The sequence below is a fragment of the Clinocottus analis genome, unplaced genomic scaffold, assembly GCF_023055335.1.
Source record: "Clinocottus analis isolate CAN_PGR_092001 unplaced genomic scaffold, fCliAna1.0.p SCAF_3, whole genome shotgun sequence".
NCBI classification, from domain to species: domain Eukaryota; kingdom Metazoa; phylum Chordata; class Actinopteri; order Perciformes; family Cottidae; genus Clinocottus; species Clinocottus analis.
In genome coordinates, this window is record NW_027176042.1 from 16,499,466 (window position 1) to 16,516,361 (window position 16,896).

At 40.2% G+C, this 16,896-nt stretch overlaps 1 protein-coding gene across 2 annotated transcripts in view; it reads right to left on the reverse strand.

The window, feature by feature from the left end:
- megf6b (multiple EGF-like-domains 6b) overlaps positions 1–16,896 on the reverse strand; it is a 54,252-nt gene that overhangs the window by 23,180 nt on the left and 14,176 nt on the right. For both annotated transcript variants that reach the window (XM_068593679.1, XM_068593678.1), the window contains exon 5: positions 2,985–3,107. In XM_068593679.1, coding sequence (XP_068449780.1) covers positions 2,985–3,107 — 123 coding nt within the window. The remainder of the gene's footprint in view (positions 1–2,984; positions 3,108–16,896) is intronic.

Here is a 16,896-nt window from a genome sequence, read left to right on the forward strand (position 1 = left end):
CATCACATAAAAAGGTCCTCCTCTCTCTCCCCTTCTCCAGAGATTTACCTCTCATCCTACCCTACATATTAGAAAAAGGCATATCCAGACTTGCATGAACTACAAATACATAATTCTGCATTTTAATAGCCAGCATTGATTGGGGTATTTCTCTCAATGATGTACTACATTTTACTTATGGGCCACTGTATTTTTCAAAGAATATGATGCGATAAAAAACGAGATGTAAGTGCACATAACTTTGTTGTTGGAGAATAAAGAAAGCGAACAGACAGAAAGATGTACATGTATATGTTTCTTTTGACATTCACATGCATTAAAAAAAAATGCCACTAAGGGAAAGCCAAATGAGATAAGTGCCAGACGACAAATCCAGTATTTATAATCCAAACATCTGAAACAGTTAATGAGCCTTGCAGTGAAATTGACTATTTCGGAGCTAAGCACTATGTACTCTCATCTGGTGCCAATACATACACAAACACAGAAGCAGGACCGTGACGGCACTTTATAGAGGTTATAAAGTGCCAAGCCTGTTCATGGTCAGCATCACTTCCGTGATTTGAACAGAAATGGTCCTTACAAGACCTCTGCGGGATGCCATGACTGTGAGCTTCTCTTCTTATGACCTGTCTTCGAAACAATGCGAACATAAGCCTCCTGTAACATACACCTGTGCAGTCATTACATCAGGCCACAATCATCCGAGAAGGACTCAAGCTCAGACAGACCAGCAGAAATCTGATGCAGATTGTTTTTGTCTCACCACACGCAGACATATTCACAACTCGTCTGGACACATCATCGCACATTAAATGTGTATTTGTGCTGACTTCAGCATCATGTGGACAGTGTTGCAAGCCAGGTGAGAAGGAATGCAGTCCACTCAGGCAAATGATTGGCAATGCATCTTACAGCTATGGCTCCAAGTCTGAGTAAAGGAATCAGAATACAATAAAAGAAATATCCCATAAAGAACATGGCAACACATTTAAAAAAAAAAAATCTTTCCAGGAACTGCAACTCTTACAGTTAACAAGGGCATTTAATAAATACCTGCTGATTTTGGAAGACGTTACTCACACACTCCTCAAGCTCACTGTTGAGACAGGTGCCAAACACTGGCAGACCATAACTTCCACGTTCACGCTCTTATTGGTCCGAGGGATCAAGTTCATTCGGCATGATGGCTAAAGTGTTGACACTGCTGCACTGCGCTCAGCACGACAGCAGTTACTGTTGGCTTCGTCCACTTTGATCAGAGCCATTTGTATCAACGCCGCTTATTGAAAATAAAAAAATAAAGGCTTAAATTAAATCTAGAACACCGTCCACAACAGATTAAATTGAAATTCAATATTTAATTTTGCTTTCCTTTTATTTGTTTTTGCACTGAACAAAAGATGCATTTGTTCGTTTCTGTCTATGGCAGCCGTCTTCACATTGACATCCCACAGCAGATGTCTTTCATCAAAAATATTAAAGCATGTTGCCAAGGACAGGATTCCTCCAAAGTAGTAGTGCGGTTGTGTATGATCCAACTCCCCAGAACCATTTATTTTTAGGAGCTAAATGAATGGATCTTGTCTCATCTGGACTCGTGCAGGCTTGGACTCTGCAGCCCTCCCAGCTTCAGGCTCTCATGAAGACAGAAACCTGATCACTTTCTGCAGACCCAGTGCCACACATGCAGCGCTTACTTAAACATCCACTGCATTCATCCAGCTTCTTTTACTTCTGTTAATACTGCTGCCAATTACAGACAATTAGGACATTAATGCTGCGGGTAGCTGTTTTCTTCCAATATACAAGAGTGGCGCAGAGCAGAGGGCTATGAAAGCCAGCTGTGACAACGTTCCCCTTGACTCTCCTAATAACCGTGACCTGGATCAGATCTTTCACTGGTTCCTCCAGCAGACATCCTTACTGCAGAGCACTCCGAGCTCTCTTCTCTAGGCTTGGCCGCTGCACAGAGGAATCATTATTCTGATTGAACCAACCACTCGCAGAGATTTCCTAATCAGAAACATCAAACTATGATGGAGCAAAATGGGAATCTCATGGGAAAATGTTTGGGAAGAAGCTCAGTTTTGGTAAGCTGTGGTTCAGAGATGCTGGGCAGACATTTAGAGTCATGAAACCTCAGGAGCCAACATTATTTGATCATCTACAGTCTACAAGTTAGAAAAAGATCTGAACATTTAATTTGGGTTGAAATTATATGGTCTTGATGTTAACTGGTTGTATAATCTACATTCACTGAGCTTGTAATACAATTCACAATAAAACTCCATGAACGTTAACATAGACATGAGCAAAAATAATACAAAATAATGGACCAAAACCCGATCGAAGTAAAGACACTGACACTAATTATTTGCAAGGTAAACCATTACGGGCTCGGTATGTTTAAAATGAAAAAGGTTGTTCCATAATCATCCAAGAACATAAACTGCTTCAATAAGACTAAGATTCAACAGCTCTGAGTTTTGCCAATAAGCACGTCACGTCAAAATCTGAAATAGGTTTAATATAATAAATAATAAGATATATTGGACTGGACTAAAGTGACTGACATTGCCATTCCTCATGCTAACATGAATAAAAACATTTAACAGGAGTGAAGGGTGAGTGGAGTAATGACACAAAGTCAGATGAAGGTTATTTCAGGATTAGAGGTCAGACTACATGGTGTCATCTCAAGATGAGCAATACTGGCAAAACCTGATGTAATGTCTGATTTTACCACAGAATATTTCAATACTATACCTTTTTTTGGTGAGGACCACTCGAGACCATTTTGAGTGTCGTAATGAGAAACCAATAACCAGACAGAGAAAACAAATCTCAGAAAGGCGGCATCTGAGATCATGATAGCTATAAAGTGTGCTAACCAGAACCCCACACACTGGTATCATACTACTTATATTGATATTAATGTATAATCCAGCTCCACAACCAAACAAATATAGTAGAGGACTCACCTTGACAAGTTTTGCCATCTTCATTCAGTTTTTGTCCAGAAGGGCACCTGCAGTAGTAACTTCCAATGGTGTTGCAGCAGAGAGCCTCACAGGCGCCATTGGTCTCCTCGCATTCATTAACATCTGACAGGGAGAAACAAGGATAAAGTTAAGAATAAATGCATCTTCCTTTTCACGTCAGCTTGATTAGGTTTCAAATGTTTTCCGTAAATTCATTTTAATCTAGCTTTTGAAAATGTGGAAAATGAGTAAAGAGCTTAAGTGCCTGGATATTCATAAGAATGACTGTGGTAAACGTTGTGCTCCGTTTCCATCATTTAACTTGTCTCCGTAGTACCAACTCAAGCAAGAGGAAAAATACATGCAATACATCCAAAACACAATACAAATTAGTAATACATTGAGAGGGACACAAGGAAATATGCAGCATGTATATGTTGGCCTTGTCACCTTTAACTTCCTCCGACATGAATAAGGACCTCCAAAACACTTCAACAAGATCACACAGTTTCTCCAAGTCATTTCCATCAGCTAAATCTTCTGCCAGAGCTGTCATCAACCAAGTTACGTAAAAAACAGTTCATCCAGTTCCCAAACTACGCATAATGACTCATTTTAGATCCATGTGCCGACAGGTCAGCATATACCATCATTTGAGCTACAGAGCGTCTGCGTAATGTCGAGTGTTTCAGGTTGTTCCCCTTTTCACTGCAGTTTTTGGATGCAACTCAAAATTGTATGCATTAATGTTAGATTTTGTTGACATGGGGGTTTGTCAGGGGACATAATGCTCACAGCGTACTTTTAAACTTGATGACATTGGTTTGCCATGCAGAAGGAATCTTGGACTGAAAACTGAAAGCCGTGGAGAAAAATAGAAAGGAGCTTGGCACTAAGCAGCAAACCTTCGCTATGTCCATAAAAGAGGAGAGTTACTGTACAGGGGTAGAGTCCAAATGCAAAGGAAATTGCTTGATTTTCCCCCCCTCAAGTAAATGTTGGTGCATTGTAATGCCAGCGTTTAACCAGCCAATTAAACAATTTCCCTCTCAGTTTACAGCATCTGGAAATGTTCGCACCAAAAATACTGCACTCTTTCTATTTCCAAGTGTTTAAACTTTTATTAAATCCTGAATGACACACATATGGAATGAAATGTCACCTTTAACATCAAGAATACATTTTATTATACTACAAAACATAACTGCTGATAAATACATTACCAGAGACAAGATGAATTGCAGCTAATGACCCACTTTGGGATCCTCACCAAGTTTTATTTGAACACTTCACCACAAGCTCTTGATTTAATGAGTCTGGGTCCTGGGATGAGAGAGAGCATCTGCCTTTAAGTACCAATCATTTAACTTGCTGAATAAGCACTATCATAACAGCAGGTTTGAATAAAATGATGCAGAAATAAGCAAACAAGTGATGGTGACCTGAGGTCAAAAGCAAGATTAAAGCAGGTATTCTGTGGGGAGATTTTCAGTAGGAGAGTGTTTGCGTGGAGTGTGTGTTTGTGGAAGACGACGTCCAGCTCCCCCTCTTCCCCCCTGAGGCCACACACCTGTGTGGCAGTCAGTGTCACGCTCATCATTTATGTCTAATAGACAGGAATGTTGAACCGCTACGGGTCCGAATACAAAACACAACACTGGAAACTACAGTGGATCAAAAAGTAGAAGAAACTCAAATGAGGTAAACCATCCACATGCTTTTATTCTATTACTATCTGACCATCTTAAATTAGATTTTTGTGAGTTTCTGCCAAAAAAAAGCAAAAAAAGAGAGATGAACCAGAAAATGGTGGTTGTATCATGGAAATATTATCAATATATCTCTTTGCGAGTAAATACAAGCTATATTCAAAACAGAAACTTTCCTAGACGTAAAAGTAATTTTCCCTGAATGTTAAACTCAAGGACTTCTGAAGAGATGGGGTTGCAGCAGAAGCTGCATCAGACTACAGGGAGCATTTCAAGTTGTCACCCTCACTCACTCATCAATCCATTACTAAACTCAACCTCCAGCAGACTCTAGCAGACACATCCAAATGAGCGAAACAAGAGCTGTATCCTCCTTCAGAAAACAGAAGCATGTTTTAAGAGCAACCCCCTTCCCTCGAAGATCAGATCACCACGGTTTCTTCTCTCTGACCCGAGCCCACAGGGGTTCGGCGTGCACGTTTTCCAAAAAGAAATCACATGCCTGAACCATTGTAGTTTGCCCAATTTATGCCCGAGGTCAGGGTCAAAGTCCAAAACTCAGGTAAGAACCCATGCAGGGAGAATCACACGTGACTCTTTCACCATTTTGTGGGAATCAAAGGTGAGGATTCCTTGATTTAGCGCTTTTAATAAAACATTGTGCCGTTTACGACAAACATTTGTACAGCCCAGCGCATGCTTCCTGTCTAAATATGAATCTTTGTGCAACGCAAAGGGGATGCAACTTGTGATTATTTCCATTATTAATGATTGTAAACTGTCAATAATTCTTTTTGAATTAACAAATAAAGAAATAAGACTGAAAAGATACAACATTCAGTAAGCTAAAGGTATTAGTTGGCAGAAAACTAATTCATTCAAGACATTTTACAGACCTTCAGTTCAGAACCAAAAGAAATGATATTTATAATATTGAAAACACTACTATATCTGACAATGGTCATTGATCAAACCACATTTTTGTCAACTCATTATCAACAAATTACATATTTTTTTTAATCTAGAGACGGTATCCAACAAATTGCAAAAACTTGCACAAACTCGAGACTCAATACCCGACAACTTATTAAACCCATAATAAAAGCTTACGGTAACAATCTTGCAAGAGTTTTTATTCAATTGTTATGACACAAACCAGGAACATTGGGGAAAGCAGAGACGCAATTCCACACAGCAAATGCCATAGTTCACTTTGTGCGACTACTGTTTAGGCGTCTATTGACCAAATTAATCACAAAAAGTCACAATCTTTTTGGCTAAAAAATGCCATAATGGAAAACCCTGGAATATTCTGTTATTCATCATGTCTGTGTGACATTTCTGGGCATTGTTCCAATTGGATAACAAATATTGTGCCAAATTGCTCAGAGCTGTTATGTCTTCTTGTGGATTTCCCTGAAGTGTCCCAAAGCAATCAGGTCAAGAATTCAAAACAAAAACTTTGATTTTGAAAACTAAATCTCTTGATTGAGTTTCTGCAAGTTCAGCTGTGACAAAACTCTACATTCCTCTGCTGTATTGTGTGACTTCCTGCGATAAGGACGACAGCCACTGCTCCCGGGACGGCGGGGGCCAATGTCTCCGTGGACCATGAGGGGCCGATAAAAACCAACAGACCTCTGATATCATCTCAGGAAGGGTCATGGGTCGTAAAATTGCAGTATTCATCGGGGTATCAGGAGAAAAGGGGGGGCCAAGGAGAGCCTAACCTGTTTCCTTTTAGGGTCCTGATCTAAACGCCTGCTGGTGTAATAATGGGCTTTGCTAGCGTTCATTCCAGGCTGTATTCCCCGCTGTCCTTACAGCTGCTTTCCTTTACCAGGTGTGATAAAGATTGGCTAAAGGTTTCATTCAGTCGTGAATTCCTCTGCGACTGAGCTACACATGCAGCCGCAGCAGGACGGCGCATGACAACATCTTGTCTGATGAACAAACCACCCGTCTATCAACAAGGAACTCACAATTTGCTTCTCACACTTTCACAGGAAACTCATCCTCGCGCCTTTGACCTTAAGTATAACTGACCCTTAAAATGCTTTTTAAAAGGGTATTTTCGAAAGGTCAGTCCTGCTGGTGTCCAGTTATAAGACTGAGACCATTTATTCATATATTGCACTGTACTGTAGCTGCACTCGTATTTTATATATCCTGTTTAATCCTATTCTTTTTAGCTTACTTTTACATTGTTATTTTTTATATTTAAGTAACATACATGTACTTCTTTTTTTATATTGCCTACTGTCCATTTTATATCTTGTCCGAATGCCTTTTTTGCGTGTCATGTGCAGTACTTGGAGTAGCCTTGTTTACATAAATAAACCCACCTTTGCATCTCTTACAGGACACGTTTCCTTTATCCGTCCCACAGGCAAGAATGCCCGACAGAAGCTCAAATGAAACTCATGCATTGGTGAAATATGCTCCCCCAACCTAACAAACTTTAATATGAAACTTATGTTATGCACCCTATAACTCCTGGAGTCAGGTATCATACAAATCCCAAAGCAACCTTTTAAATGTTTTATCTAAGCATTACTGCTGCGGTTTGGGTCATTGTGTCTACATTATTGTGGAAGTACTTTAGCTCTAAGGTTTCCTTGTAATGCTTTTCTGCCAGACTACTGTCTCTGTGCGGTAACATTTACAGGTAGACTGCAGGCCAACAAGAGCGGAAAGCGAGAAGTCTGCTCCCTTCACAAGCAGAGTGTACGCACATGAGGGAAACAATGACATTCTGAGGATTTAGGATACAGACGTCTACATGAATTAGTAATTAAATCAAACAGAATGTACGAAAGCACAAAAGATTAGACATGTTTTCTGTCAGTGTGCACTATTTCAGGAGGCAAAGCTTTAGGAGGTGGAGGGGTAATGACTAATTAATTTAGGTCATACAAATCCTTTAGACTAGACAATACATACATTTAAAACTAAAGGAGACAATTATTTGCAAGACTGTGATTTTATGTAAAATAAGACTATAGTCGAATGGATTTCTTTCTATTCTTCTCTTTTGAAAGGCATCCGCTCAAATTCAACATTGCCCCCTGCTGTTAATCTCCTGCTACATCAATAATAGCCCAGATGTGCTGCTGGATGTTTGTCAAGTTAACACTCTGATTCTGCTCTGCTCTCATTCATCATGGAACTAAAACACAGCTGTCGCAATATAATAATTCAAAGACGAAGAGAACCACACTTTAGTTGTCGAAGTGCCAGCAAAACATATTTCACTCTGGTTCAACGCACTGACTTACACCAGGAAACTATGTATGCTGTGAGCGTCCAATAATGTCCCTGGTCCAACGTGATGCATTCTTTGTGCCAGTTGTGGGTACGAGTTCCTTCTCAAAGCCCTGTAATTGTGGCCAGTGTGCCAGCTGAGTTGCTGTTAAGTGGCACTATTAGTCGGACGTGGTGAGGATTTCCTTAAACCAAGTTTAAAAACTTTCCCTTAATGACAAAGGACCAACCACGCACATGATGTTTATCCACTGATGTTTGACGTTAGATGTTTGTACCTCCTCTCAAACCTTTAATGTTTCCATGAAGTCATTAAAGATCTGTCTTAAGTTGAGAGGAAAAAAGTCTTACCATGGTGTTACGGCATTGCGTATAACCATTGAAATGCCTGTTTCCTTTTTGTAAATATAAACCAGCGGGCAAAGGCATCATTTTAAAACTATGGTGGGTGAACCTTCAGATCTTCAAGTGGATTCCGGTGCACATCGTGCAAACTACGGGAAACATGCTGAAAGAGCTAACAGCATTTCCCTGAGGTAGATCCTGAGGTTTCCGACAGTTGAGTAACTGCCATATTAGAGCAGTAGAGAGCAGTGGCTGTTCGCTAGCATGTGACACGGCCAGAGCTGCAAGCCACTTTCACTTTGAAACCAAACTAAAGCCGGTGTGTCAACTTGCACGACATTTGGAAAGTGTGACAATATCTGTGGTTCATTATTAAACTGTGGCGAGACCGAGGAGACTTTGCTGGGCCGCCACATGGGAAACACTGGGTGAAGTGTTTTGAACTGCGGTACCTCTAATGGCTCTAAATAGACTCAGGCCATGTCCACACGACTACGTTTCCACGCATACTCTTTACACTGAGTGTCCACAGCACGCTGCCCTCCGAAACGCTTCCGAGCATGGGTACGTTTAAAAACTCTGGGTTTACGTCCGAGTGTGGACGGGCGTAAACGGAGAAGTTTGGAAACTATGACGTAGACTTGATTGGGTCTTAGCATTCACAAAGTGTCCTTTTTTGATTTGTCACGATGGTGGGAAATTAAAAAAAAAAAAAAAGTTTAATAAAGCTTTTTTCCCACCATTGCTGTTCCTCCTGCACAGTATTTTCTGCAACTGAACCAACTGCAGTGTGTAGAAAATCTGCTTCCTGTTATGCCGTCACCGGCCTGCCGAGTGTACGAGAATGGTCATGTGATATGCGTTTTCAAAGGTTGCCGTGTGGAGGGAGATTGTTTTTGTTTCTCAATGTATTCGTGTGGATGTAGCCTCAAACTGTGCTGAAGTCAACAAAAATCCACACACAAATGTCTTTGCTTTGTTTACGGGTGTGCAGGACCATTAAAGTCAGCCATGGGTATTGCTTTCCTACTATTGAATGATTCTCATGTGAAAATGCAGACGAGCACAATCTAAATTCTCTGCTTATCTTTGTGTTTAAACAATTGTATTTTGTTTTTATACACTTCTTCCAAAAGGCATGTGTTGACAAGAAACCACAGACGAGCAGCAGATTGTTGTGCTGAGAGAAGCACCGTCTGCCTCTTGGGTAAAAATATCAATCAAGTGATTCTGTAGTCTCTGTACAGCTTATTAACCGCCCCACTGAGCGCTAACTTTTATTTTTTTGTGCATGTCTGACCGCAAGGGATTCATGTGCGACATCAAAGACTCTAAAATCTAGTATTTGAGTTTGTTTAGTGAACATTATGCTCCACTGAGTCTTAAACTCCTCTAATCTGTTTTGATGATAAAATTCAGTGCATCGCAAGGTAAGTTTGTGTGTCCGTTTCATGTGCACATATTTGAGTATAGGCACTCGTGTGTGTTAATGTGTTATGCGATACCCCATTCTTAAGAGCCAGCTGTATCTCACTCCTATGAGCTTTAATGTGTTCCCTCGTCTTCCCTACAGCTGACTGACTACAGCAACTCCTTCAGTCCCAGACAAAGGGAGCTGAAATCCACCAGCAGGATTGGATGTGCCACCAGCAGGATTGTTGTCTACTGGTAGAGACAATCCCAAAGATCTTTCATATGACTGTAATCATTTGATGAAAGGTAGCTGATAAAGCAATACATCTTGGAAGAGGTTTGTCCTTTTACAAACCTGTTGACATCCAAAGCTTTTTGACTTCTGTCACTCATTTTTACTGTCAGTAGAATTAGATAACAGAGAAAAATGTAGGCCAGCTGCATCAACCTATGCATGTCTCCAGAATAACATTTTCAGATCCACGCAGACGAACATGAGGAAGAAATAGCTGGTACACCTCGGGGGATTGCCCTCTGACCCTTTGCGTGTGCTCTGTCTGTGCTCTACCGGTTAGGACCTGTGTTTTCCAACTTTGACCCTTGAATTTTTGAGTTCCTGGGACACATGAAGACCAGCAGGAATCCAAAAAATACTTTGGGTTTCAAGCCTGTCTCCCTCGCATGTGTGAGATATGCTGCTGTGGTATGTGCCGGGTCTAACTGATGGAAAGTTGCTTGGAGCCTTTTACCTGCGGTGCAAACGGTGGCAGATACATGACAGATTGTCATGCTCAAGGTGGACAGAGGAGGAAAACATTGCTCCACATGTTCAAGTGTGACACTACATGATTTCACAGTTGTTCAAAGTTGAAAAGAACAGCAGTCAAAAACACCACCCACCCACCAGCTACATCTAATTTAGAGAGGCTCATTTTTCATAGCAGAGCATAAACCTGCTTGAACCTGCTTGCAGTGCTATGAGGTTGTGGTATTTTCCTTTCATCAAAACAATTAGTCCGTGTCAGATGTGGTGTTTCCTTATTCAGCGTGGCACTAAAGTAGGAGGCCAGCCGCAATGAGACCGGAGCATCACAAAGATGAGGCAGCATACAGTCGGATACCTGAAGACGAGGTACGTTTGCAACTGCAGAGCACTCTCCAAACCAGAGGATGCATTCGGTGGTTCCCAACCGGTTTGATCATTTAAAAATAGTAAAAAGTAAACTCACAATTTGTCTTCACAGGTTACATACTTCCACCATCTTAAGGCAAGGATATGACAAACATATTAGTTTAGTTTGAACAATCGAAAGGCCTGAAGAGGTCAACCTATTGAGTATTTAATAAAAAGAAAAAGAAATAATGTTATTTTGTGACGAGTTGATCATTTTATATCCCTCAAAGTGTTTCTGAAGCTCCAACAAACCCAACAGAGGTCTTCTCTCCAGCAAATCCTTTCATGTCAATGTCATCTTCCCAGTTAAACTTTCAATTATGACAATAAAAATGTATGTTGCTAAATTCCATACTTTTGAACCAAGACCTCGCTCCTAAAACTAATGCATTACATATTTAGAAGACTCCTCTTGTTATCTAGATTTTCCAGATTCACATTTAATCTACGATGCATATCCTCAGGGGCTTTGTGGCTTCCATGTGGAGATAATATACAACAGAAGAGATAATGTTGTAGGTGTAGGGGAAACGGGTTAGAAGTGTTTGGCTCAGTCGATTCCACTTAGAGCTGATAAGGAGGGACAAGAGAGCAGCAGAGGCAGATTTAGTAAAGATATGGAGGTTTCAGTGGCGTGAAAAGGTAAGAGCAATGAGGAGAATCACCACTGGCAGATGAAGGGATCAGACCACGCTGATTATTCCTCTAATTGTATTTTGCAAACTCTTGTCACTGCTAATTTACGCTAACTTGATGCCCTCGCCCCCGGCGTGACCAGGAGCGACCTTTCATCAGTAATTCTGTAAAGAGCCTAATGAGACTGGGTGGAAGCCCAGACGCTGCACAATTACGGGAGATTAGGGTGCTGTGCAGGACGCAAAGGCAGGTAGGTGGGTAAGGATGGACCCCACCCTTGGACTGGAACGCACTCCCTCTCATTAGAGGTGTGTTTATTGACCTTACAGGAACAGAGCTACGCTCCCTCCCCCCATAAATATGTCACACTGTTTCAGGATGTAATAACAAGAGATAAGACAAACTAAATTTGAGGATCAATGCTTTTGTCATTAGGGATTGGAAACAATTCCTGCTAAAGAAAACCCTTTAGTCATTGCTATGAAAAAAACTATTTTCTGACATTTTATAGACAAGATTAATCAATCATTTTAAAGAAAATCATTACCAAATTGTGAATAATAATAATAATAATAATAATAATAATAATAATAATAATAATAATAATAATAAGTTGTGGTCCTAGATACATGATGCATGTCTCAACTGTTTAATTATTTACATCCTTCTGACTTCCTTTTTCTTATCCCTTGCTTCACTCTCTTTCACTGAAGAAGTAATACAACTAAGAATCAGAGGATTTTAGGACAAAGAGGAGGAGAATGTGTCCTGCATGCTGGCTTCATCTTCATGGCCTCCTTCATTTCAGCTGCTCTGGAAGTTATGCCGATTGCTAACAATACTCAAAAAACAGGATCAAACCTCCAAAAGGCAAAAACATATAAAACATGTCAGTAACACTGAATGGACCATTGAACTGAGGTTCGTTGTATGACTGATGGGATAAATTGTGTTGTAAAAGAATTATCCAAACAAATGTTCTGAATAGCAAGATTATGTCATCACTTGACAGTGTTTACAGTTTCTAAACCGCGCTCATTACAACATTTTTCACATTCTGTGTTTTTAGGGTTAGAACCTAAGACGTCGTAAATCTTTCCAAGTAAAGTACAAAAGCAGACAACCTGTTCACAACTATTTCAGCTGTAGCCTGTTAAACTCATCAGAGAGAAAAGGGAAACCCTGAGAATGATTTAGACTGTTTGTGATCCCTCTAGACATTTACAATCCCATTATCAGCCACTTTTACAACTTTTTCTCTCCCACTAAAATAAATTGCTCGAAAAGCGTAAGAGCCAGATTTAGATAAGATGAAACAAATGTGTTGGTCGTTATAAAACAGTTATATAACCTCATGCCCAGATCCAAACACCTTTTGACCTCTCTGTGGTCAAACTTGGGCATCTGAATTTTACAATCTAGTGGCTTTATAGTCTTTTATGGACATATTTTGCACTGACCACAACAGCAGATAAAGCATGTGAATGATGGGCGATTGTTAAAATCTTTGACGTTACAGAATAGGTTGAGAAAACAATGTAAAGTGTGATATTCCTGGAATATTTGCTGTGATTAAGCTGTCAACTGTGAAAGAGGATCCTAACTGATCACAGCTAATTTGTTTTGTAAAAAAAAAACATGCCCTGGTCAATCAAACCTTTTTCACTGCAAAATGCAATAAAACGTAAAGTAAATCGACTTTTTTTACAAGTTTGTTTCCAATTTTCTCAGCCAGCTTTGTGGACGAGCTCCTGTAAATTCATGTTTGACACTGATCATGAGACTCAATGTAAGTTTCATTATTCATGGTTTGCTGGCAGTTCTGCTGCTCATGATGGGCCACACAGATTTGTCGCCACATCAAGACAAACGATCGTTACAACAAACACAAACGTAACCCCTGTTTTACTACTAAATCAGCATCAATCAGGAGAACCACTTCTTTAAAAAGGGACCAACTGAGAATGCTTGTTCAGGCCCTCGTTAGTATTCGGGGGAGGGATGGCAGGGAAGGCCCATTCACAGCACACAATTGTTAGTGGTTTGAAACAAAAACGTACGACCAGAAGATTCCTCAGTGTCTAACCGAATTCAACACAATCAGACAATGCAGGGAAATAGTTTAAACTAACAAAATAAAGGATCACAATGTGCGCAGCAAACTGAAATACTGCAAGTGGTTAATGGGACTGAACGCCGTGTCGGGCCACTTATCACCTTATTTCCAGACTGTCACATGTACCGGTATCTCATTGTCACATAAATGTAACTTTAGGTTGTCATCTATCCTTCAACCCCTTATTCATTTGTCGACCAAAAAGAACATTCAAATAACAGTCTGTCCAGCGTTAGCTTTTTTATTGTTGTACCACCAAAAATGTCACCGTTTTTAAAATACAGTGGAAATGCAAAAATAAATTATTACCTAAGTATTTCAAGGTACCAACAAGTTTAGGTTAAGAGAAGCCTCAGATTACAGGTTGTTAAATTCCTGCGATGGAAAAAGACCACGAGGCAAGCTTCACATTCTTTAAAGCTGCACGAACATATTCATGTTTGGATATTTTCCACCTCCTCTTCTTTGTGGACAACTTATAGGTTTCCACAAACAAATGCATATTTTCTTAGGAGGCCTGATGAAATTGTCACAGGGAGGCCAAGCATTAACTCAATGCTCCGGCAAGATAACTGTCCTATCTTCAGCCATAAGGAACAAGGCATGTATGTGTGTTTCATTTGGGGCACTTACTCGCCAAAGTGCATGCATGGAGGTTTTTCAAATGTTTTTGATCTCAAGTAAAAACCATTTAATGGGACTCAAGAGTTCAGGGATTCATTTTTACAATAGGGAAGGTCCTAAGGCTGACATGCTAAAAGCCCCTCTCGTCACATTCCTCTGTCCCGAACATGAAGGAAGCAGATATACTACATATTTAGCCAAAGAAAAATCAAAGACCGTTTCCTCGCTAATCAACTGACAGTCAAACGTACCAGAGTGAGGAGCACGTGTGAAATGGTTAAACCATAAATGAAAGGGATGTTCTCTTTTACAACATGGCCATGTGCAGACCACGCATCCTTTAAACATGACAGATACCATCTGTGTCACTGCTGCTCATTCCTGTCACTGTCAGTCTTTAAATGGCTTGACAAGCAGCAGTGATGATAGCAGTCACCCCGCATTTTCAAAAAAGGGTTCGATGTTGCGTAGCCTTCCTGCTGTTCATTACCAGCGAGTGCAGCCATGGGCGTTCGAGGCAGCTCTAAAATGGCACATGCTCGGTCCACATGCTGGCTTGACCTTTGATCTCTCTGCTCCCAAGAAGGAGGAGATAGCAAAAGTCTTCTCTGTCACGTAAGAGCTGCTTAACTAAGCGCACAGTGAAAGTAATACTATAGTCACTGGTAATTAGAAGAAGAAGAAAAAAGAGCAAAGACTATAATATTGGATGTTGCATTCAAGTATAAAATCATAGTCAGTGAGAATGTAGCAACGTTTAGTAATACTTCTGATCACATGCCACTAATGTGTTAACTTGGATTGAACTTCTGGGAGGCATGAACCACACACATTTTTGGTCACATTTGGCCTTGATGTGCTTCAGTGATTACCATGACTAAGAAGAAATAAACCTGGCACGCACGCACATTTACCAGAATTCAACAAACACTGAACAGTTAGAGAACTCCCCCCGTGGCCTGCTGGAAGGGAATTTACTTTGCAGTGTCAAGAGGCAGGTTACAACAAGCCACCGGACAGTCTGAGGAAAGACCACTATTGAACTTTCGGTAGTTGCAAAGTAGGACTGCTATTGGAGGAGGCTCTGTAAAGAGCAACATCTGCAATCAGGCTTGCTGAATGGAGCTGCACACGCAAACTCATCCCAGTCTACAGAAAAACTGAAGAACATACGTTCCAGACATTCAGGAAAGCGGTTCAACTCAACAAAGACTGACATTCAAGGAGCGGAAAGTCAGATGTGAGTGGCCTTGTGTGACGACCAGTCACCTTTTAAACTCAGCTATCGGTCTCTCTTAAAGTGAGTCCTTGACCACACGGCCCTGGTTCAAGTCAGTGCACTTGAAAAGGTTTTGTGCAACTCGACAAGTGTCCTTTAACAAGCCAATGAATTCTCACAATAGCTCCAGTGTGGCTGTCCTGACCTTGCCGGCATGCTAACAAGTGTGCAGCTTCACAATGCAGCTCCAAGAGAGCAGCACAATACCCACAACACTAAAAAGCGCCTACAACATAGAAAACAATATGACATTTTATAAGTTTGGTTTCATACTTCAAATTGTTATTTGTAGATGATTTAGAAAAAATAATGTATGCATATTAAATATACAATATGCAATATCATTGTATTATTATTGAAACTTTAACATGTAAGCAGAATTGGCCACGGTACAAATAACTTGTTTTTTCTGGGGGTATTGAATATACATTTATTTTTCAGGAATGTTTCAAATGTTTTCCCAATTTTTTTCTCAAACAAATAACAGGTTGTCAAATAAATTAAAGTAAAAAGTTTCACATTTGCACTGAAATTAAAAAGAGTAGAAGTGGCATGAACTCGTAATGCTAAACGAGGAGACACCTTAAAATTGTATTTAAGTACAGTATTTTACTCACAGATGTATTTAAAGTTCCACCACTGTCATTGTTTAATTATGTCTCATGCGATAATCATCTTAACTAAGGGGTTAATTAAGAAAATACATGAGAAACCATCCCAGACATGTCATCATCTCTGAGTCTTTCACAAGGTGTTTGTTCAGAGTTAGACTTCAGTGTGTTCGCTCGGTGCCGTTTCTCAGCACCTCGGCAGCAGACTGTGGAGGACTCACATCACGCACCAGAAAGCTCCACAGAAAAAACTGACCTCATTATCAAGAGCTTCAGTCGGCCGATTATAAGCCCAAGTCAAAAACTCTGAAGACATAGTCACTAGTTGGGTGGTAATCCCAATTTGTGTATAATTCCCCTGGATTATAAAAAGAAAAGAAACTGTTACTGGTAAGATTCGAGGAGCAACTTCTGTGTCTGCCCTTAACTATGGCTCTTCAAGGCGATAAGGACATGCACAGTGATGCCACAAACTAATATTAACAGGATCTGCTTTGTTGGCATTGTTTAATTACTTTAATTAGTCATTTCAAAAAGAAAAAGGAAAGATACAAATCTAAAAAGTTCCTTCTTAGTTGCATATCTGAGGTTTCTAATAAACAATATATTATTTTGTTTTATCCAAATTGCAGTAACAGTTTAACCTTTCGAATGTAATATCCAATTGCCAATAAAAATACAATTAGTGTTTGGTTTGCCAGATGTAAACTGTTCAGAATGGCAGAATACAAAATCAAATAA